The sequence below is a fragment of the Saccoglossus kowalevskii genome, chromosome 9 (genome assembly GCF_978046115.1).
Source record: "Saccoglossus kowalevskii chromosome 9, keSacKowa6.1, whole genome shotgun sequence".
NCBI lineage: Eukaryota > Metazoa > Hemichordata > Enteropneusta > Harrimaniidae > Saccoglossus > Saccoglossus kowalevskii.
Window position 1 is genome coordinate 27,468,312 of NC_140649.1, and position 24,329 is coordinate 27,492,640.

The 24,329-nt window shown below is 34.6% G+C and overlaps 1 protein-coding gene across 1 annotated transcript; it reads left to right on the top strand.

The window, feature by feature from the left end:
• Positions 1-13: 13 nt before the first annotated feature.
• Positions 14-23,822, top strand: LOC100376220 (BTB/POZ domain-containing protein KCTD3-like). The gene is made up of 16 exons (XM_085503364.1): positions 14-361; positions 747-800; positions 1,874-1,919; positions 2,509-2,641; positions 2,838-2,918; positions 5,416-5,583; positions 6,756-7,037; positions 7,306-7,421; positions 9,012-9,099; positions 9,427-9,543; positions 14,526-14,696; positions 18,068-18,223; positions 18,345-18,441; positions 19,311-19,443; positions 19,883-19,931; positions 21,248-23,822. Exons 1-16 carry the CDS (start codon positions 300-302, stop codon positions 21,508-21,510), a joined length of 2,016 nt encoding a protein of 671 aa, XP_085359490.1. The 5' UTR covers positions 14-299; the 3' UTR covers positions 21,511-23,822.
• Positions 23,823-24,329: the final 507 nt, after the last annotated feature.

Sequence of the window (24,329 nt, forward strand, 5' to 3'; positions counted from 1 at the left end):
ACCTTACTGTGGAGAAAATGGCAACAGTGGCTGTAAATGTGCTATTTTTACGTCGACATCAATAGCAATCTGGCTGATAGTTTTAATGTCGTTAGTTAGCTCGTAAAGAATACTAAGATACGTATCATTCAAACAGATGTACATATTACTGGTCGTACGACTAACAGATATGTTTTAGGTCAGTACCTTGTGAAGGTGTCATCAGCTGTCTCGTGAGTGACTCGCGTTCAAAGTATTACATACCGGGGGTAATTACGCCTGTTGCTGTTCTGTCCGTGTCGCCGTAATACTGTACGATCATGAATTCAACGGCATTTATAATGCCAGGGGAGATAGTCCATCTAAACGTTGGTGGGAGAAGGTAAGCGTGTAAATAAACAATAACATGAAATATCGATCTTTCATTTCAACTATAATTTATTCTCTCTGATATAAAGGGCGTGGCAGTCTGATTCATTTGGATTGTAAAACGATGAGTGGGGAAAGTGACTGTCAACAATATTTATTTTCTCATAAAAATAAACATGTAACGCCGTCGTCTAACAGGACACAACACATTTTGTACAGTTTTTTTCCCGTGTCAAAATGGAAACCTACAAAATAAACTTGAGTCAGCTTGTTGACGGATGTTGCAAGCATTTTCAAATAGAGGGGATTACACTGATGACGTAGCTACTTAGTTTTCTTGGAACCATAAAACTACAGTCTAAATGTATTTGTGTCATGATTTGTATTTTTTTTTACAGATTTTCAACTTCAAGACAGACCCTCACTTGGATACCTGACTCATTTTTTTCAAGGTAAGATTATTGACTATATGTAAATATTTGTAATGATGATGTTCAAAGCAAACTACAGAAGTTATGATTCTGTCCACTAATATCCACAAAATTTTGAACAAAATATATTTTTACAAACATTGTATGTCTCAATGACTGGCAATATATAGTTGATCATTAAATTCTAGGATTTGGATTATAATTGTCAGAAAAGTTTATTCAAATTGTATTGACAGATAATAAATACAATCAGAGGTATATTACTTGGGGTTTGCAACTACGGTGACATGATACCAAGATCCCGTTTCAATCTCGCTCTCGCATAAGCGTTTGTGCATGCCCGAGGTAACTAGGATACTAGGATGTCCAGGTGGATCAAAATACATGTAGCTGCCCACGTTATGACGGTTTACGATAACTATATTTTCTGTACATTTGCAATGTATTACATTTTTTCACTATGAATGTGGTAATACATGTTTTATTGATTATTACAAACCGCCTACTTTATGTCAGAAGGTTTTTAGCATCAGTCTCGCTATCTACGAGATGAGACTTGAATGGGATCTTGACATGATGTCACCATACAGTATTATAGCGTTGCAAACCTCAAGTAATGTACCTCTGATACAATATATACTTGAATTGCATTCGCTGTGTGCATATGCAAGACATAGATAATATGCATCTACTGTGTTTATTACTGGGAATAATAATTGTATTTTACACAAACTCAAGCTCTATTAGCAGTACACTTAAACCCACTACATTAATAGCATGCTGGATGATGACTTATTATTACCATTGACACACTAAGCAAATGTGCTACTACTAGAGCAATTAGAGGTATATTATTTAATAAATCGGTTGTGTGAAGAAGTAATTTGGAAAACAGTACAATGCACAAGAACCCAATAGCCATTGAAGGGCTAACTCAAAAAGAGCTTGGCACCTTTAGTTAAATACAACCTTGGTAAATAAATTCCGATCATGTGTGCTATCAATATTTGAAAGCCTATCTTGTATGCTAATAAGTAAAGATATATATTCAGTGTATTCTGATTAGAGTTTTTGATGTTTTTTCTCTTACTTAGTTTAATGAGTGGTAGAATATCCTCTGTCAAGGATGAGACTGGAGCAGTAAGTGTACACACTTTATTTATTACATCATGTAACATGATATACCAACATATGAGCAAAGAACAAATACAAGAACGTCTGGCAAATGTATATAGTCTGTAGATGACTTATCTAGCTCAGATTGTATCTGATATAATCATGGCAATATGGTATGCTATTTCAACATCAATTATAATTACCAATTATCTAACAACTTCTGCATACCTCTCTTAATTAAATTTCGCTCAAAGTTACAGTATATAGTACATATTTAATGTAAAGAATGGTGGTTGTCATGCTGTGTATCTTTAAATGCATTTTATATGGATCGCCATTAGAGGGCATTGTTTTAACCACAAGTCCTTGTTCATGTTCAGATGTCAAATATGGAACTAGGGCTGAGACAAGCCATAGCCGCTGACTTGATCTAAGCTAAATTAACCTGGCTGGCTCAAGACCGGCTTAATTAATCTGTTCACACATGGTTTCAACAGTGGGTGAAAATGTAACTCTACAATTCACTGTACATGTGTGAAAAACCACATTATACATTATGTGCATAACATAAGACATTACACGCTGATAATTGTGAAATTGTTTATATTTTCAGATATTTATTGACAGAGACCCAACTTTGTTTGTTCCAATACTCAACTATCTAAGAACTAAAGATCTTGATTTAGATGGTTTAAACATACCAGCTCTAAGACATGAAGCTGAGTTCTATGGGATGACTCCATTAGGTACGATTAATATGCAATCACTCGTCTGCTCTATTTGATATGTTGTTTTATATATGGCGTGATAAGTTGTTTGATTCCAGTCCTATTCAACATAGTCACATAATGGTCCTATTCAACATTTTTTTGACTTCTTGAAAAATTAAACTATGTTATAATCTCAATCATTAACAAATCATCTGACTGTTTTTATTTCCAGTGAGGAAGCTAATGTTCTGTGAAGACTTAGAGAGATCATCTTGTGGTAATGTGTTATTCCATGCTTACCTGCCTGCTGCTGGTGAGTTTACATATGTACATCAAACTAATATATACAAAGCTCATTAAGCCTCTTTTTTCCAAAAATGTGTGATTCTAGTCTAGTTGTAAAATCATAGTGCTGTTAACAAAGTCAAGTGTAGCTATTCATATTACTGGTTGTTCATCACTGTCCAGCGATGTTAAATTTACATTTTTGAGCTGTATGGGTTTTATTTTTTGTTTTGACCTCTGTGCGTTCATGCTTCTGTCCGTCCGTCCGTCCGTCCGTCCGTCCGGATCTGTATCTTAAAAATGCCTTGATCAATCACAATCAAACTTCACACATACCGTATTTGTCTTCAGTTAAGCGCCACCTTCAATTAGGCGCCAGTGCCACAAAAACTTTGTATTTTACACCTCAATTAAGCGCCAGACAAAGTTGAAATTTTGGCACGTAATGATCGTGAATTGGGCGCCGGCGGATCGACTACCGGTTACCGGTTCGTAGCGATGGACACGATCGCGGAAGTCCCTCGCTGTTACTGTACGAATGGCTTTTATGTAAAAAAAATTGGTTTTGTTTCTAACAATTTTTAAGAAATTGGTTTATAATCTCTTGAAACATGTCTTTTTAGTCTACTGTAGAAAATATCAGCGTGGTTTTTAATTTCGCAGTAAGTCCATAAAAACGAAATTAAAACAATGCGAAAATGTTCTGTTTCAAATGCGCTGTTGTCACAGTAAACAGTGTTAAATTACTCTTTAAATGCTCAGTTTACTTTCCAAAAATAACTAATTTCTTGATTTGAAAAAAAAATCATGCCGTTTTTCCCACCAAAATCAAAGCCAAAATATCGCAAACATCGGCAAATCACTTCCGCATTGCGTTCATACATTATTTAAATGAGCTATGGTAATTTGATCACGTTGGCATCATCCAGCATTTTGATTGGTTAATTAACGACTTGACCTATCAGGTAAAAAAACGCGTTCCAGGTCAAGTCCTAGACGGGAAGCATGGCAGACATCGAATCGCTGAGCGTTTACATGCGACCAGAATCATTCGCTTACGATGAAATTAAGTTGAATTTTACTTGCATTTTATTTTTTGTACGTTATTATAACTACTACTGAGTAATAATCGTAACCGTGGAATGCAGCATGACCGGATTTTGCTACCGTGATCATTGACTACTAAGCGTTGAATTTGTGTTTGTTTTATTTTTCTGTTGATTGTACGGCAAACTGTGAATGTTTTCTAAAGAATGATAATTTTTGTATAACTTTCTAAACTGTCTGAAAATGGGTCATTTACTCAGTATTTAAAATAAAGGCTACAGTGACTAAGCGTCAGACTGTAATGTAAAATATTGTCAATAATCTATCACCAGAATGGAGCAAAAACAATGGCTTGTAACACAGTTACCGGTACTAGAACTTGAAGTGCTTGAAATAAGCGCCATTTGAAACAAAGTTGCTCAAATTTAACCACAAATAAGCGCCACCATGACGTGAAAGTGTAACAAAGTGGCGCCTAATTGAAGACAAATACGGTACATCATAAATGATATTATACATATGCACATCAATTTGTTTCACGATCTGATTCAAGATGGCTGAATGGCGACCATTTTTGTTCTAAAAATCATCAAAATCAAGTATTTCTTGGCTGTTTACAGACGGATTTTGTTCAAACTTGATGTATACGTTGGACATTATAGGACCTTGATACACATCATTTTGTTTTTCAGATAAGATTCAAAATGGCAAAATGTTTTAATGAATGTGGTTCTAGTGCCATACATGTATCTCTGACTTGCTGTGACTGATTATGTTCAAATTTTAAATATTCATTATGCATCATGTCATAGATATACAGATATATTGGTTTGATGATCCTATTAAAAATGGCCGAATGGTGGCCATTTTTGTGCTAAAAAATCATCAAATATCAAGCATTTCTGGCATTTATGGATGGATTTTGTTCAAACTTGGTACATACATTAGACATTACGGGTTCCTGATGCACGTTATTTTATTTTTTAGATCAGATTCAGAATGGCTGAATAGTGGCCATTTTGTTTTAATGAATAGGCTTCTAGAGCCATAACTCTGACTTTGACTGACTATGTTCAAATTTTATATAATCATTATACATGTATTCAAAATGGCTGATTTTGTTTTAATTAATGCTGTTCCAGAGAAATATCTCTCAATACTCGTTTGACGATCAGATACAAATGTCAATCAATTAAATGTTAAAGAATCATCATAATCATATTCCTGACATGTTTTTATTCCATCTATATTACTATAAACAAAACTATATACCTTAAATTCGATAACTAACAGGGACTGTGCCATGCATGGCTTGTTTTTGATATGTTTTTGTAAACTGTTTGCTCATTCGCTTCAATATTGTATATGTCGGCACCATGGGTGGACCCTTCTCAGTATTGTTGACTTTGTGACTATCATTTCTCAAATATTTCTATTAAAGTCTATATTTTTAGTCAGATATTCTCATTCTTCAACAGCATTTCCACTAAGGAGTCGACACTGTACAGTGGGTGAAGCTGAACTAAGAACCCGTCCACAACAACCACCACTGCAGAGAGGCAGGATTGCATCAGCCAGAGACTCTCATACAAATTGTACAGCTGATGCTGTGTTTTCTAGATCTGATCTTGATATATCGCTAGCAGGTAAGACTATATGTTATCTGCTGTCTTGTACTGTGTTCACTGTGTATAACTGGTGGGAGAAGAACAGTTTCTAAAGATCTTATGAGTTTTGATTTGTTTGCGTCTCTGATTTGTCTCAATTCTCCCATCCGAAAAAGATCCCCTTTCACAGCGTTTTCACAGCTGGTCAAATTTTCAAAAAATAATGATCAAATATTTTTGGGGGACTATTTTTATTGAAAAATCCACCCACGCAGACTTTCAACGCCGGCAGTTGGGCCACCCAAGACGAAAAAAATCATTGCTGAATTAACAAGTAGATCGCCTGAAATTTCATTACAATGTCACCCAGTGTCATTTTTCAAATACATTTGTTTTTATTTTATTGGTAACGAAAGTATCTTCTAAACAAAGTTTCAAATAAGACCATAACTGCATTGCGAAGTACTAGCAAACGATCACAGTCAGAATGCTACGTTTCACAATTGTTGATTATTACTCAATAGTGATTATAATAACACACAAAAAATAAATTTGTTGAATTGTTATGAAATGCAAATAAAATTCAACTTAGTATTAAAGCAAATGATTCCGGTCGCATATGAATGCGATGCTGTAGGGTATCCGCTATGTCCTTTCTTGCATGAGTTGACCTGATAGGTCAATCAAAATACTGGATGATGCCAACATGTTAAATTACCATAGCTCATTTAAATATGTTATAGTTATTGAACGCAACGCAAAAGAGATTTGCCGATGTTGTAGTAGATCGTTTGGCTTGGATTTTGATGGGGAAAATGGCATGATTTTTTTTTTTCAAATCAAAAAATAGTTGTTTTCAAAAGATAAACTGAGCATTAGAAAAATAATTTAACATTGTTTACAGTCGAAAAGAAGCTTACCTATTCACGCTAGTCACGAAACATACTCTTGAATAAAAACTTAATAGACTATTTTAGGCGTCAGGAAAGATTGAAATGTCCAAAAAATTATGCCAAAATATTTAAAAACAACAACTTTAAAAACTGCCGAAAAATTGCCCTGGGCGATTTCTTGGTCCCTTTTATTTTTTTTTAAACCGAACTGCCGTTTAACAATTCTGGGCGAATTTACGACAGAATCCGGCATTGCTAAGAATGTGGCACTTTAGCTATTGGTGTATCCTGTACATTTTTGTATTTCTACTCATGCAGATACTATGCTCGATCCCAGAAAAGCCATTCTCATCACTGGCCATCACAACTGGATTGCAGTGGGATATCCCCATTTCATTTGCTGTTACCGAATTAAAGAGTCCACTGGCTGGAATCTTATCTTTACCAGTCCATACTTGGAACACACTGTTGAGAGGCTAGCTCTGAATTCTAAAGTTACCAGCATCAACCAAGGTGACAATAGAGAAAAGATGGTGGCAGTATCTTATGGGTCAACTGTGAGACTTTGGTGTTGCCAAGATGATGCACGCAGTGAAGTCGGTGAGCAAAATATTTGTCTTCTATTGATAGAGATAGTTTAGACCGAAAAACAAGGAGAAATGTCTTGCGCCAATTTGTTTTTAAAGGGCGGCTGTCGTCGTGCCTCGTCCTGTTCGATATGGGACACATAGCGACGTATACAACGTGTGTAAAATACATTGTTTATTTACATGAAATTCGATCATGCGCTGCGCGACGACCACCGCGCTTTAAGCACTGCTTTCTGAATACTATGAACTAACAACTTTTACTTATATATTTTCTATAGGTACATTCAATTTAGGAGTTCCAGTAGATGCATTGTTTTTTATTGGTAGTCAGTTAGTAGCCACCAGTAAAACTGGTAAAGTTGGAGTATGGCATGCTATGACACAGAATTGGCAGGTAGGACCATCCTGTCATTGCCTAAAGGAAAATATATGCCAGGAATTAGGGAAGCATGTTAACACATAAAATGACCTTTGTTTTACCAAATGAACACACAGTGGTTCTTATATGAGGAAATACATCCTAGACATATGCAATCAACTAGTCAAATAATTATTAGTCCCCGTTCGGACGAAGTCCGAAAACGGAGACTTATAATTCGGTCTCCGTGCGTCCGTGTGTCCGTCCGGAGTCATATCTCAGAATCCTTTGGACCGATTCCGTTCATCCGTTGCATGTGCCTAGTACTTTATGTGGGACATATGCACATGCAGTGGTTTAGCGATTCGATTCAAAATGGCCGACTGGCAGTCATCTTGTTTTTTTAAAATGTTGTATTTTGGACATGCTTTGTCAGTTTTCATTCAAACTTGGTACATAGATTATACATGTTAGGATACATGTCCATGATGATTTATTTCACAATTGGATGAAAGATGGCCGACTGGCAGCCATCTTGTTTTTTGAAAATGTCGTATTTTGGACATGCTTTGTCAGTTTTCATTTAAATTTAGTACATAGATCATACATGTTAGGATACATGTCCCGACCGTCCGTGAGTTCCTGAGTCTGTCTGTCCGACCGTCCGTCTGTCCGTCTGTCTGTGCGTCAGTCTATCCAACGTCATATTTCAGAATCCTGTGGGCCGATTCCGTTCATTCTTTGCATGTGCCTAGTACCTTATGTGGGACATGTGCACATGCAGTGGTTTAGCGATTTGATTCAAACTGGCCGACTGGCAGCCATCTTGTTTTTTGAAAATGTTGTATTTTGGACATGCTTTGTCAGTTGTCATTCAAACTTGGTACATAGATTATACATGTTAGGATACATGTCCATGACGATTTATTTCGCAATTGGATCAAAGATGGTCGACTGGCAGGCATCTTGTTTTTGTTTGTGTTGTCAGTTTTCATTCAAATTTGGCGCATACATGTACTTTATACATGTTAGGATGCATGTCCATGACAATTTGTTTCAAAATCTGGTCAAGGATGGCCGATTGACAGCCATCTGATTTTTTGGCCTTACTACTATATTTCCACAATTTATGTACCATTTTCATTCGTATTTGGCACATACATCATACATATCAGTGTGTTTCATAATCAGATCAAAGATGGCTGAATAACAGCTGTTTTTATTTTGGCCATATTACTATGACACAAAACACGTGTTTTGATGTAAATAAACAATCTGTTGTATACGCCACTTGGAACTCAAGTTTCAAGGACACGCTCGCGACAACCCCTCCGCTTTAATATGACGAGCACAAAGAGAACTTAACGGGGACTGTGTCATTTTCAATGACTTGTTATAATTAAAATTAGTTTGTCATCTAATTGCATGTTTAATACATGGCATATCTCCATGTATTTATGTAGTAATTTGATACTTCGGTGATTTGGTTTCAATATTACATGGACAAAGAAAATTGTAATGAATGCAGTTCAGCTTGTTAGCAATTAAGCATAGTTAGTTCATTGACAAATCTATAGATTCACTATTTATTTATTTTTTACTTTTTTTTATTTAATTTTTTTTAAGATTCAAGAAGTTCAGCCGGTGACAAGCTGTGATGCTGCCGGTTCAGTTCTTTTGTTAGGTTGCAGCAATGGTTCTATTTACTACATTGGTGAGAATTTCTCATTTATTAACATTTTTAGTGTCCTCGTTGGTTGTTTGATTGTTTTGACATTTACCATACACCTCGTCATTTACTTATTATGCTATACAGTAATTAGAAAATGCTGTGACGTGAAATCAAACAAAAACGTGGGTCCTCCATGTCTACCCATTCTCTAGATATGTACGTGTTGATGCATATGGAACACTTTTTGAGTGGTAAAAACAAGTCTTTTTTGCAACAAAATCTAGGTTGCTATTGTTAGATTGCTAATGTCGTTTCTATTATAATAACATAACTGACAGTTTCCATTATTTGCTACTTTTCTTTCACTAGATATGCAGAAATTTCCACTACGTATGAAAGACAATGATTTACTGGTTACCGAGTTATATCATGATCCGTCCAACGATGCCATCACTGCTCTGAGTGTCTACATGACACCAAAGTCCAGTAAGTTGTTGGCCACTCTCACTTGTTAGTCCTAGTTTAAACAAAATTCAAAATGGGGACTTATATTTTGGTTTCCTTCTGTCATCCATCTATCCAGAGTCGTATTTCAGCATCCTATGAATCAAATCTATTCATTCTTTGCATGTTATTTGGTCACATGAATAGTGATTTGCATATTCAATTTGATTGCATATATTATGCATGTAGCAATACATGTCCATAACAATTCAATTTGTGATCAGATAAAAGAGATACAAGCTGACAAATATTTCTCCCAATTGCAATAGAAACTGTGTCTTTGACAATGAATGTTATTTTTCACCAAAGATCAAAATTAAATAAAACTTGTTGTCACCTTAAGCATGCTAACATGCTACTAAAGATAATAGTTTTTTTAAGATCATGAATTAATACATATCGGCATCCGAAGGTTTAATAGTGAGAATTTAATTCACATAATAACAGTGTCAGTTCAAAGAAATTCTGTCAAAAAAATAACGCTGTGACATCCAAATTATGCCCAAGATGGACATTCATTTTTTTCCCTAAAAAATATAATACATTCAAGTTCATTGTTAGGATAACTTCAATGCAATCAGAAATTCAAAATAACACAACTGAGAGCTTTGTCGATTTGGTGAGCTTGTACGGACACAGAGCCAGACAGCTATTCAATCAAAGACCTGAATACATTTATCAGGTCACTCATGCCAAGTATATATGTTATCATTGAACCTTTTATCTTTCAACAACATGGGGCCAAAGTCATTCAAGCTGTCAGATGACCTGCGATGAAAGGGGACACATACATTGTTTCAAATCATTTGACAATAATGATTTCTGTGCTATGTTCTGTTTAGAAATTTAGAGTGTGAATTAAACAGATATGAATCTTTTTTGAACACAACAAATAGAATATGTGTAGTATTTTTAGTCCCTGTTCAGACCAAATGCATGCTTCCGTCCACTCGTATCCACCTATATCTCACATTTGTTTGGATCGATTAAGATCAAACTTCACACATGTGTGATTGTGCATCAATGAACTCTGTTCAAGTTTTGTACATACTTTATTAGGCCTTGATTGGGTTCAAAATGGCTGACTAGTGGCCATTTTGTTTCAGAGAATGCAGTTCTTCACCATATATTCAACGTGACTAAACCGTTCAAGTTCAAACTTCCCACATACATCATATCAACAAACACACATGCATTTTTGTCACCATCAAATCAAAAATGGCTGACCAATGGTCATCTTGTTTAAAGGAATGCAGTTCAACAGAGCCATCACTCATACATGCCTGCACTAATCAATATTAATATCAATATTTATATCTTGCATCTATAATACAAATGGGGACTATGTCATTTTCGACTCCCATGTGCGAAGCACATAATGGGAGTCTTTGCAGTTACCGGGTAGTGTGTGTGTGTGTGTGTGTGTGTATGTGTGTGTATGTGTGTCCGACTGTTCTACTGCTACAAATGTATCTCAAGAACCATACATCACTTGAAACTTGGTGCATAGATGCTCTGGGCCAATGCGCAGATTTGATTAGGTTTTGGTAAAAATCCATGCTCGTTAATTACCTAATTTGCATGATAATTAATTAATTTTTAGCTGTTCTATGACTGTTCCACTGATATCTAAAGAACCACTCATTGGATTTTGATGAAACTTGATACATAGATGCTCTGAACATATGCACAGATTTGATTAGTTTTTAGTGAAAATCCGGGCATATTAATTACTTAATTTGCATGATAATTAGCTATTTTTTAGTGGTTCCATGACTGTTCCACTGATATCTAAACAACCACTCATTGGATTTTTGATGAAACTTGGTACATAGATGCTCTGAACTATTGCTAGGTTTTGATTAGTTTTTGGTAATAATCCGTGGATACTAATTACCTAATTTGCATAATGATTAGTAAATTTTCGATTTTATCAATGATATCTCAATGAAACTTGGTACATAGATGTCATATGACACTGCACAGACCTGATAGTTTTTATGGTAATATCAGTACATATAATTACATAATTTGCATAATTAATTAATTTTCAGCTTTTGATACTAGTAGAGAGCATTACATTTCAATGAAACTTGGTACTTACATACTCAAGGACTATGCAGAGATTGATAGTTTCGGATAAATATTTGTGCATATTAATCACCTAATTTGCATAATTAGTTAATTTTCAGCTTTTCCACGGGTATCTAAAGTACTAATCATCGCATTTCAATGAAACTTGGTACATAGATCCTTTAGGACTATGCAGAGACCTGATTAGTTTTAGGCTAAATAATTGTGCATATTAATTACCTAATTTGCATAATTAATTTTCAGCTTTTCTACTGATATCTAAAGTACTAATCATCACATTTCAATGAATCTAGAATTATGCAGAGACCCAATTAGTTTTCGGTAAATATTTGTGCATATTAATCACCTAATTTGCATAATTAACCAATTTCCAGGTACTCAGGTACTAATCATTACATATCAGGTATCTCAGGTACTAATCATCACATATCAATGAATGTTTGTACATGGCTGCTGTAGGACAATAGACAGACCTCGATAATTGTGGGTTAAAATCTGTACATATTAATTACCTAATTCGCATAATTAACCAATTTTAAGCTTTCACACTGATATCTAAAGTACTTATTATTCCATTTCAATGAAACTTAGTAAAAAGATGCTCTAGGACAATGTACAAACCTAATTAGTTTGGGGTAAAAATCTGTTCATATTAATTTCCTAATTAGCGTAATAATTCATAATTTTTTGGTTCTAATCACATTTCAATTAGACTTGGTACATAGATTTTCTGTTACATTGCGCAGACCTCATTAGTTTTACACTAAAATCTGTTCATATTAATTTTCTGATTTGCATAATTAGTTTTCAGCTAAGTAATTCCGAATTATATTTAATGTGTTACAATACACCCAGCACATGGGAGTTCTTTCTAAGCTTTCTTTGATTTTAAACTGGGTGCACAAATTATTAGATCTGTGAATTAATAGTTTTTTACTGTACAAATTGTAGATCAAACTACTTTACGATAAAGTGTGTTGACACCGGCTGTGAAAACAATAGAATTGCACAAACAATGTTGAAAAAAAAGTGCCACCCTGAATAAGATAGATATATAGATAGATAACAGCTTTATTACAACCGTGTAGAAAATTTTACATTTCTAATTTGGTGTTTAAAATGTAATAAAGTTAATAATGAATAACTAAAAAAAGTAAGTAGGTGAAAGTTGAGTAAATAAAAAGTTAGATAAGTGTGACTGAGTGTATTCTTTTGTTTGTTCATTTACTGTTACTCAAGTACACATACAGGGCTATAATAGTATCTTTATCTTTTGATTGTAAGATATGTTTAAATTGTTTTTCTTTATCCAAATTCTGGAAATTTGCATTTACACTGTTGATAGTGTGAAACATTGCGTCTCTTTGTTTTGTGTACAATTTACAATGTATTAAATGATGTTCCTCATTTTCAACTTTGTTACAATGGGAGCATAACCTGTCTTCCACTGGTGTTTTTGGTTTTGTATAACGACTTTTTTCGATGGCAAGTTTATGGCAACTTAATCTAAATTGAGCTATTGTTTTGACATGTTGTGGGTTGTTCATCACTTTTATGTATTCTTCGTTCCAAGGAGTCTTTGAATGTCCTATATGTGCGTAATTTGGCACTTTCCCTTTTGTTGTCTATATTCCATTTGTTAATGAAATATTGTCTAATTGAATTATTTAGTTTTTGTTTTGTGAAATCTGTGACATTGTTTTTGTTGTAAAGTTTCAAGTTTCGTTCTAAGGTAGTCAACCATGCTCCTGTGTAAGTATTATTTTCCATGTCTTTTATAGCATAAAAAGCTAAATTGTCATTGTCTATCGATTTGAGGTTTGTAATAGTTAATTGCTGAGCAGTATATTCTGCTTATCAGTGGCTCTCTTCCCAGTTCCATTCTGCATCCAATTTTGCTCGCTCTGTTGCCAATGTTAAGAATTTGATGACAAAAGCGTAGATGATATTTTTCTGTTGCTGTTTTGTCCCAATTAGTCTGATTTTGGAAAATGCCCCATATCTCACCTGCATATGTTAATATGGGTAGTTGTGTTACATTTAGAAGTTTTTCATTTATCCTTATACTGTTCATGTTTGTTGGATATATGTGTGACTGGATCCTTGCAGCTTTGTAGGTCTTGTCTGCCAGTCTGCCAGTCTGTCTGCAGTAGAGGTTATTGATCAATTGGCCTTAAATGTTACTCCAAGATATGTGTATAATCCTGTAGTTTTTATTTCTTCATTGCCACAGGTTTGCATCCTGAATTCCTGAATATGATCACTTGCGTTTTGTTTGTGTTTACTTGTAGCCCCCAGTCTGAAGTGTATTTATGGAGAAAGTCTATTGCAGTTTGTAATCCTTCATATGATTTTGATAGTAGTGCAATGTCATCGGCGTACAATAGGCTATTGATAGTTTTATTATCCAGTTCTGGTGCATTTGTTTCAATTTCTGTGAGTCCTGTGATAAAGTCATTTATGAAGATGTTGAACAGGGTTGAACTCAGAGGGCGACCTTGCTTAACTCCATTTTTAGTTTTAATGTTTTCGATTTAGTGATCTTCTAAAATATGACCCATTACCCAATCATCGCCCAAGCGATCTTTCAGACAAATTGTTGTTCAAAATGATGGACGATGTAATATTTTGATTTCTATATATTTATTTTCATCAACTTATTAAGCCAATTTTCATACAGTAATCCAGTGCTCTTTTATTGTGAAATGTTCATAAGTCTTGATATACATGTAAGATTAATTTTTATTTGGTAAAACAATAAATGTTATTGATCACATTTGTAGTTATTATTACAATTATTCGTCATTAACTGTTAACTATTATATTGTTTGTTTTTTTCATTGACAACCTTATTATTATTATTTTCTCAGGTCTTAGCGGTAATTGGATAGAGATTGCGTATGGTACAAGTGCTGGTACAGTACGTCTCATAGTACAACACCCTGAAACAGCAGGTCATGGACCTCAGTTGCTGCAAACATTTACAGTACATAGGAGCCCTGTCACCAAAGTTATGTTGTCTGAAAAACATCTTGTATCCGGTGAGTAGAATTCTGGGTAATTATATTTATTTTTTCTTCAAATATTTGAAATAATCTTACTGCGCATTAGCACTAAATTGGGAAACTAATAACAGGTTTTAATATTAATGTAGAGAATAGTATGCATGTCACCACAGTGTTACGTAACACAAGGGAGATCATAAATCCATATCACCACAGTGTGACATAAGACAGAGCTGATCAAAAACCTGTATTTACTACAGTGTCACGTAACATAGGGAAGATCAAAAACCCATATCACCACAGTGTTACATAACATAGGGAAGATCAAAAACCCATATCACCACAGTGTTACGTAACATAGGGCAGATCAAAAACCCATATCACCACAGTGTGATGTAAGACGAGGCAGATCAAAAACCCATATCACCACAGTGTTACTTAACATAGGGAAGATCAAAAACCCATATCACCACAGTGTTACGTAACATAGGGAAGATCAAAAACCCATATCACCACAGTGTTACGTAACATAGGGCAGATCAAAAACCCATATCACCACAGTGTTATGTAACATAGGGAAGATCAAAAACCCATATCACCAGTGTTACGTAACATAGGGAAGATCAAAAACCCATATCACCACAGTGTTACGTAACATAGGGAAGTTCAAAAACCCATATCACCACAGTGTTACGTAACATAGGGCAGATCAAAAACCCATATCACCACAGTGTTACGTAACATAGGGAAGATCAAAAACCCATATCACCACAGTGTTATGTAACATAGGGAAGATCAAAAACCCATATCACCACAGTGTTATGTAACATAGGGAAGATCAAAAACCCATATCACCACAGTGTTACGTAACATAGGGCAGATCAAAAACCCATATCACCGGTGTTACGTAACATAGGGAAGATCAAAAACCCATATCACCACAGTGTTACGTAACATAGGGAAGATCAAAAACCCATATCACCACAGTGTTATGTAACATAGGGAAGATCAAAAACCCATATCACCACAGTGTTACGTAACATAGGGCAGATCAAAAACCCATATCACCACAGTGTTACGTAACATAGGGAAGATCAAAAACCCATATCACCACAGTGTGACGTAACATAGGGAAGATCAAAAACCCATATCACCACAGTGTTATGTAACATAGGGAAGATCAAAAACCCATGTCACCACAGTGTTACGTAACATAGGGAAGATCAAAAACCCATGTTACCACAGTGTTACGTAACATAGGGAAGATCAAAAACCCATATCACCACAGTGTTACGTAACATAGGGCAGGTCAAAAACCCATATCACCACAGTGTTACGTAACATAGGGAAGATCAAAAACCCATGTTACCACAGTGTTACGTAACATAGGGAAGATCAAAAACCCATATCACCACAGTGTTACGTAACATAGGGCAGATCAAAAACCCATATCACCACAGTGTTACGTAACATAGGGAAGATCAAAAACCCATGTTACCACAGTGTTACGTAACATAGGGAAGATCAAAAACCCATATCACCACAGTGTTACGTAACATAGGGCAGGTCAAAAACCCATATCACCACAGTGTGATGTAAGACGAGGCAGATCAAAAACCCATATCACCACAGTGTGACGTAACACAAGGCAGATCAAAAACCCATATCACCACAGTGTTACGTAACATAGGGAAGATCAAAAACCCATATCACCACAGTATTACGTAACATAGGGCAGGTCAAAAACCCATATCACCACAGTGTTACGTAACATAGGGCAGGTCAAAAACCCATATCACCACAGTGTGATGTAAGACGAGGCAGATCAAAAACCCATATCACCACAGTGTGACGTAACACAAGGCAGATCAAAAACCCATATCACCACAGTGTTACGTAACATAGGGCAGGTCAAAAACCCATATCACCACAATGTGATGTAAGACAAGGCAGATCAAAAACCCATATCACCACAGTGTGACGTAACACAAGGCAGATCAAAAACCCATATCACCACAGTGTTACGTAACATAGGGCAGATCAAAAAACCCATATCACCACAGTGTGAGGTAACACAGGGCAGATCATAAACCCATATCACGACTGCGAGGTAACGCAGGGCAGATCATAAATCCATATCACCACAGTGTTACATAACATAGGGCAGATCAAAAACCCATATCACCACAGTGTGATGTAAGACGAGGCAGATCAAAAACCTGTATTTACTATGCAGTGTTACGTAACACGGGGCAGATCAAAAACCCATATCACCACAATACGCTGCTTCCAATCTTATGTACAGTCCAATAACTACGGATTGTGTTATCAATGGTTCATTTTAGCAAGCTCAGGTGTGTATTTTTGTAATTATTACGTAACACTGAAGATCTGGAATATTGGTAGAAAAATTAAAAAAATCTCTATGAATTTCAGCAAATATCAAAACGAGCAGAATTGCCATACAGCAAACACAAATTGTTTACGTGAAATACATCATGCATTATCATAATGATATATTTTTATTTAAAGAAATTTAGTTTTTTGAATCAAGTCTCTTAAAACATACATTTCAGTGTATGAAATACTTTAGACTCAATATACTCCGAAATTCCCCCATTTCTTTATATGTGCATTTAATTTCCCTTTTGGTTGGCTATAATGATATATTTGTATTTTGTATTTCGGCAGTAGTTCCACTGTCCCATGAAATTTTTTCTTATGTTGACGTATGCGGCTTGAATAGATACAAAACCTTGGAGTAATGTCTGCTGAAATCATCCTAAGAGAAAATCCCTTGCGATTTGTATCCCATGATTCTATTGTGCAGTCTCAGAATTGACAGTTTCCCTATAATCCACAGAACTTGTTTACATTATGTGCAGGTGTGTGTGCCCAGTGACTGCTTGGTAAGAACTGGTCATTTGCACTTGAAGATAAAATAACGGCATTACTTGATGTTGCTGTTGTTATTATGTACATGTATGAGCACAAGCCTGTTTTGATTTGTTATAATTGCACATCTGCATACTTGTTGCCAAAAATGTAAACATATGATGACACAGAGCGACTGCTTATAAAAAGCATGATTACCGGTAATTAAATCTCAATGGGTTCCATGCAACATATAGAATGCATGTAGAACACAATGACTGGTGCTTTATCATGTGTTTTTTTATTCCCCTACACATTTATTTATAGATTTATCTCTAACTAAAGTACAATATTTTTAGAATTCATTTACCACAACAATAACAGACATTTATGTTAGTTGTGGCCATCAACAATGTGATAGAATCACATAGAATAGAATAGAATCACTGATTAAATAAAATAACAGACTTGTATTTGATAGGGAAGTGATGTGAAAATAATTTATAAAATGTCTACATATTTGTTTTAAACAGTGTGTTCAGAATTCAATCACACTCGTACATGGAACGTGACACGATTTCGTGGCATGCTCTCAACACAGCCTGGCTCAGCTCCTGTTGCATCATTCAAAGTGTTATCCTTGGAAGACGGTGAACCACATCGGAGTTATCAAGCTGGAAATGATATTGGTGAGTGTGATGTATATAAATTTCTGAATAAAATAATATCATACTCATATCAATTTAAAAATTGCATGGAGTGATTGACATGGTGTGAGGTTTCACAGGCTTAACTTTGTTTTTGATTTAGGACCACATGGAGAAAGAGACGATATGCAAGTATTCATACAGAAAGTGGTACCAGAGACAGATCAAGTTTTTGTTCGACTTTCTTCAACTGGAAACAGGTATGATTACACATTAGAGTGCGATATATTCAAGAATAATCGTATGAAACAAGTAGACAGGCGTAAACAAAAAGATACAACCCAACACAGGTGCCAATGATTTGTTTTGAACATTTTCTAATATAGAACATAAATACCAAATTTGTTGTGAGCCAATCATCATCTGTAGCATACAGATTAAAGGGCTCAGGAACCAGCTTGTTTTTAATACAAGGCTTGCTGAGTGTTTACATCAAAATCAAGCATTTCTGCCATTCCAGAGCTTGATCGTGTTCATGTATGGATGTATTTTGTTCCAACTTGGTACATTGGTATAATGATGCATATAATTTTGTTTTTCATATGGGAATTAAAATGGCCGACTGGTGACCATTTGCTTTTTCAGAGCAATATCTTTGACAATGCCTTGGCAATTAATGTTTAAACTTTATTGGTACATCATACATCATGTCACACATACAAATGCGCACATATTTGTTTGATGATCAGATTCAAGATGACTGAATTGTGGCCATTTTAAAGTGGATTCTAGGGCCATATCTCTGACATAAGTTTATTAGTGTGTAACCTATTGTAGTAAGTTATCAACATCTAGCACTACTTCATCGTCAAATGAGTGCCTGAAATTGCTGTAATCGCAATCAAACTTTACAACTACATAACGTGAAAAGAATGCTGAAATAGAAATTTGTATTTTTCTTTCCTTGGAAGAGGAAATAATTTGTTTCATATTCTGATTCAAAATACATGTAACTGACTCATTTCAGTTTTGATTATTTATTTAACTAACAGAGACATTGTCATATCATGACACGATAGGTTCATAGTCAGTAAGTAGTCTTATGCACAAAATTTGTTTTGTTTTTTAGGGTCTGTACAATACAATCTGTAGATGCAACGAATATTACATGTTTTTGTGTGCATGAGTGCGAAGGTTCTAATAGAATGGGATCCAGACCAAGGCGTTATTTATTTACAGGTCATTCCAATGGAGCAATACAGGTATTTATAGATTTATTTTAATAATGTCTAATTGTAGCAGGGTTTTTAGGTTCTCTAGTTTGGTTTGATTGATTCTCGGCATCCACATTACAACAAGATTGTGACCTATAGGAAATATATTTTTATTTATTTATCTGTACATACATTTCTGACATATCCCATAGGCTCACTTAGGCAAATGGGTCACAAATGACATAGATCAACCCCCCCCCCCTTCTTTCGCAGACACACACAGTAACTTAGCAACTGGGGGTCATGGAACTCATCTATTGTTATATCAACGTGATTCACTTCACCGTTTGATTCACTTCACTTCACTGTTTGTTTGTAGGAGTAAAAATATAAAAATTAAATTAAATTTGTATGGTCCAAATTTGTTGTAAATTTCACTACTTGTATACTTCTCATCACTTATTATTGTAAAATTGTCTTATTCTAGATGTGGGATTTGACGACAGCATTGGAGCAGTACTCAAAAGATAAAGAAGGTACGGATAGAATACATTACCATATTGTGGGAGTGCATTCTTTGTGATAACCTTATTATTATACACCTATTACCAGCTTGTAATAATGATTTAATGTGATATAGCAGTCTGAATCAACAACGAAAAACACATTCTGCTGTGTGAACATTTGTGTTCAATGAAGGATTCTATGTGTCTGTTTTTGATGTAAACAAAAAAAAAGTATTCAAATGTGATGTAAACAAGGTGCAAATTTTTAGCTTCGCTGTCATTGCAGATTACTCAGCGGAGCTGTTGGGTATGGGGGTTTCTCCAGCGTTGTCCGTTCTAAGTGAAGTTTTCCTTTAAACGACTTCTTCTTCAAAAGTACTTTACCAATTACATTCATATTTGTACCAAAGGTACCGGTACTTGGGGTGGTCCTCTGTCAGATTTATTAAATTCGTGTCAAAATATGCAAATTTGAATTTTTAGTGAATATTTTTGTCATTTTTGGTAAAAAAATGTTATTTTCGATAACTAGTCCTAAACAGTAAGTCCAATTGCTTTCATATTTGCAGCAATGGTACTTGGGGTGGTCCTCTGTCAGATTTGTTACATTTGTCTCTAAATATGTAAATTTGGATTTTTAGTGAATATTTTTGGTAAATTTTTTTATTTTCGACAACTAGTCCGAAACTGTCAACCACAATGCCACTTTACTGATCATAACTGATAATGAAGACAGCGGAGCTATTTTGACCGTCAAGTCACTTGTTTAAATAAGGAAGACATTTGAATGTGTCTGTAACAATTTCAAACACGTTCATACAGCGTTTTACTGACAGATGATTTTTGTTGTTTTCCATATCAGTTGTATAGTAATATAAGGTTATAACAAAGATTACTCAAACAAAATATGCATGAAGACAGTACAGTGGGAGTATCAACCAATGCGCAGAAGGAGTCAATGCGATGGCATACTGTCTGAGTGCATACTTTGAGATATCCTCGTAATAACCTTATTATTATACATATTTTCATTCCAAGGATACATCATGGGAATGCCGAAATCCAAAAAGTTTAGAACTTCTTTGTGTGGAGTCCGGTCAAACCCTGGTGGCAGCTGTATTTGTTTTTTTATTATTTGTTTTTATTAGAGGACGCTTACTTGCGTAAACATTCCATATTTGGAAATTCACATTTCTTTACATGGTAGGATGAAAATACCCCGTAAAATACTGCAAATTATGGTTATGGTGACAGATGTATAATAATAAATATTATTGCACAATACTCGGAGACATTATTCACATTTAAGCTTGTGTGCAATAATCAGATTTATTTTTATTTAACAGACCCAATAGTGGGTGGTCCCACAGAGAATGAATTGATTACGCTACTTGGTCAGTGTGATCTCAGTACATCTCGGTGCACTACACCATCCATGAGTCCGGCATCATCATTACTTGCGCCACAATTGTTGGCGCGATTTCGTAATTCTATGACCAGCTCTGTTCACATCAGCACTGAAGATATTCCTGCTGCCGGGGCTGAAGGAGGAGTGGCCGAACATGGAGCAGCAGGCGGCTCACCAGAACCAAGAATTACACATTGCTGACTAGACCCAGCAAAGGATATGATGGCTCTATTGCATAAGTTTAGTGAGGTTGGAAAAGTAGTATATGGTAGTTGCTGCAATGCCACAGTAAAGAAAATAGAGCCCATAGACTTGTAATTAATATGGCAGTGTTAGTAACCAACTACTGTGGACATTGCAAGAAGTTCTTTGACATTTATATCTGAAAACATTACTGCCAACCAGGAACTGGATTTTAGTTGTGCATAGACAGATAATATCTCGTTCAAAATCAGTACATACATTTAAACAGAATTTTAATACACATCATTTTGCATTTCAGATCAGATTAAAAAATGGATGACTGGCATTTTGTTTTAACAAACGCTGTTCTAGTGCCATATCTTTGACTTGCCTTGACTAATTGCAATAAAACTTCATATATACACCATATCACACATATTGAAATGCACTTAATTCAAGTTCTGTTTCAAAATGGCTGACTTTCAATTTGCTTACTTTTGCATATCAAAACACTTCTGAACAATATATTTTGAAATGTTCATAACAAAGAACTTCACCAAATTGTTAACAACTTTTACTCCATTGTTACAGTGAAAAATGATGTCATGTATCCAAAAAGATACAAATGTTCAGATTTCTCAAGTAAACATAGTTTTGTAGGACAAATAAGCATCTATAATTTGACATGTATATGAAAGCTCAAAGAACTGGAATGTTGCTGTTGCATTTTACGTAATTCATAAAAACATGTTTTGAGGTAACACTTGTAAACACTGTTTGAATTAACAGGCTTTTAGCAAAACATGGTGTTTGTTTTCCCCTAAAGTAGTATATACAAACTGCATAGAGTATACTATGTTTGTCCATCTTTTCATAAAATTAATTTTAAGCATAAACTTACAAATTGCAGGGCTTAAATATTATTGTAGTATATAAAATACTATTATATTATTAAGTGGATGTCCATGATATGCATGGATTGTCCTGGTTTAATTGAGTGTTATAAAACTAATTCACTTTCATAAATAGATAATATTCTCTTTATCTGATATTTGTTACTCGTGGCATTTTTGAATATCAACTAAATATGTAATAAGCCAGTTATTCTTGATGATGAATTGCCTTTTAACTTTTATGATGTCATTTGTTGAATTGTGAACTGTTTACTGAATTAAAACATCAACATATACAAGTGAGTTTCATTTATTTGATAATGAAATGGCTGAAAATGTTTGAAATGCACATTGGAAACTGTGCTTTCACAATAAAAAAAATCATAAATTAAGTGAAGACAAGTGAAAATTGTACACAATTGCCAAAATGATAGATCTTATTTTAACCAGGTTGTATTTAAATTTGTGTTTGTGTTTGGACTGAGCTGTGACACGCTGTAATCAGAAAAATTGAGATGTTGATACAATTATTGGTCATGTGACTCATTATTCTAACTATGTGTTTATTTACATACCTTCACACTTGTTTTTTATTATCTATGTACGTTTGTAATCGACGACAGCTTTTGTCATATGCATATTAGTAATAACCATAGTAGATGGTAATTTGCATACTTGCTCGTGTTAGGCATTTCTGAACTTGGAGTTTGGCCAGGTGTCGAGGTTTGGAATTTTGTAGGTGAAGGAGATTTCTTTCTCGACTATTGAAAAAATGCTGGATCCAAATTCAAATGAGGGATTACAGATGTAAACATTTAAAAAAAATACATTCTTTGTCACATGGTATGAATGGCTATGCAATGTCTTCTGTGTTTTTGCAAATTTAACAGCAATGGGACTAAGCAATGTCTGCATTTATTTTTATGTTTTCACCAGGTTGTTGTTAAATAAGTCGTTAATCGAACCAAGCTGTGCTGAATCTTGTGTCAGCATCATGTAATTGTAACAAGGCCAAAGTCTGAGTGATTAAAATTATGCTGACCATAAGTGTGGCTGTTATACTTGAAACGGCACACAATACAACCATCATTATTTCAAAATATAGACTGGAGACACAACCTTTTTTTATTCTGTCTTTATATTGCCTGGGAGTACAATTTATTGCAAATAAATACATTAAGTATTTTCATAGGCTTCTACCTTATTGAAAACTGATATTTTAAAATGATAATTATTTTTTTTGTCACTATTGTACATACTTGTGTGATAATACAATACCATTTCGATATATTTACCCAAGTATGTTTATAATGTACATTTTGTTTTGTAATTTATTATTCATTGCTTTTTTATTTTTATATTAAGTGAATCTGACTAGAGTAGCATAATTTATTGCACATATGGAGCTGAGCATACAAATAAAAATATCTGATATCACTTATGTTGTCAATGTTTTTATTCTGACACAAAGATAAAAGCTGTTCATTGCTCTTGTTCCTGCTAATGTTTCTCTCTATAAATTATAGATTATTGCCTTCCTTTCAATGATTTTTGTCCAATTCCAATGAAATTTGCCATGAACTTGGGAGATAATTTTGTTTGTTTTATTGTCTGTAAGCATCGTTCGTTCATTGTCTAATTTGAATAATTGATTTTCTGATTATACACATTATGTATTCCTTGCGTAAATTTGTGCTACATAATAAACCAATAATCCCTCTTGTAAGGAAACTTATGAAAACTAGTTTGCCTATTTGCAGGATGTTTTTTGGCTTTCTGCGTGTTCTTGGAAAGTATAGCGAAACAAGTTAATGTATAAATGAATTGATATTACTGTATCAACTGTGTAAGTCAACCACTCTTTATTGCTACTCTGCCAACCTGTGCCTTGAAAAATATATTCCTGTATTCTGAAAACTAGATTTTGCAAAATGTCAACTTAAA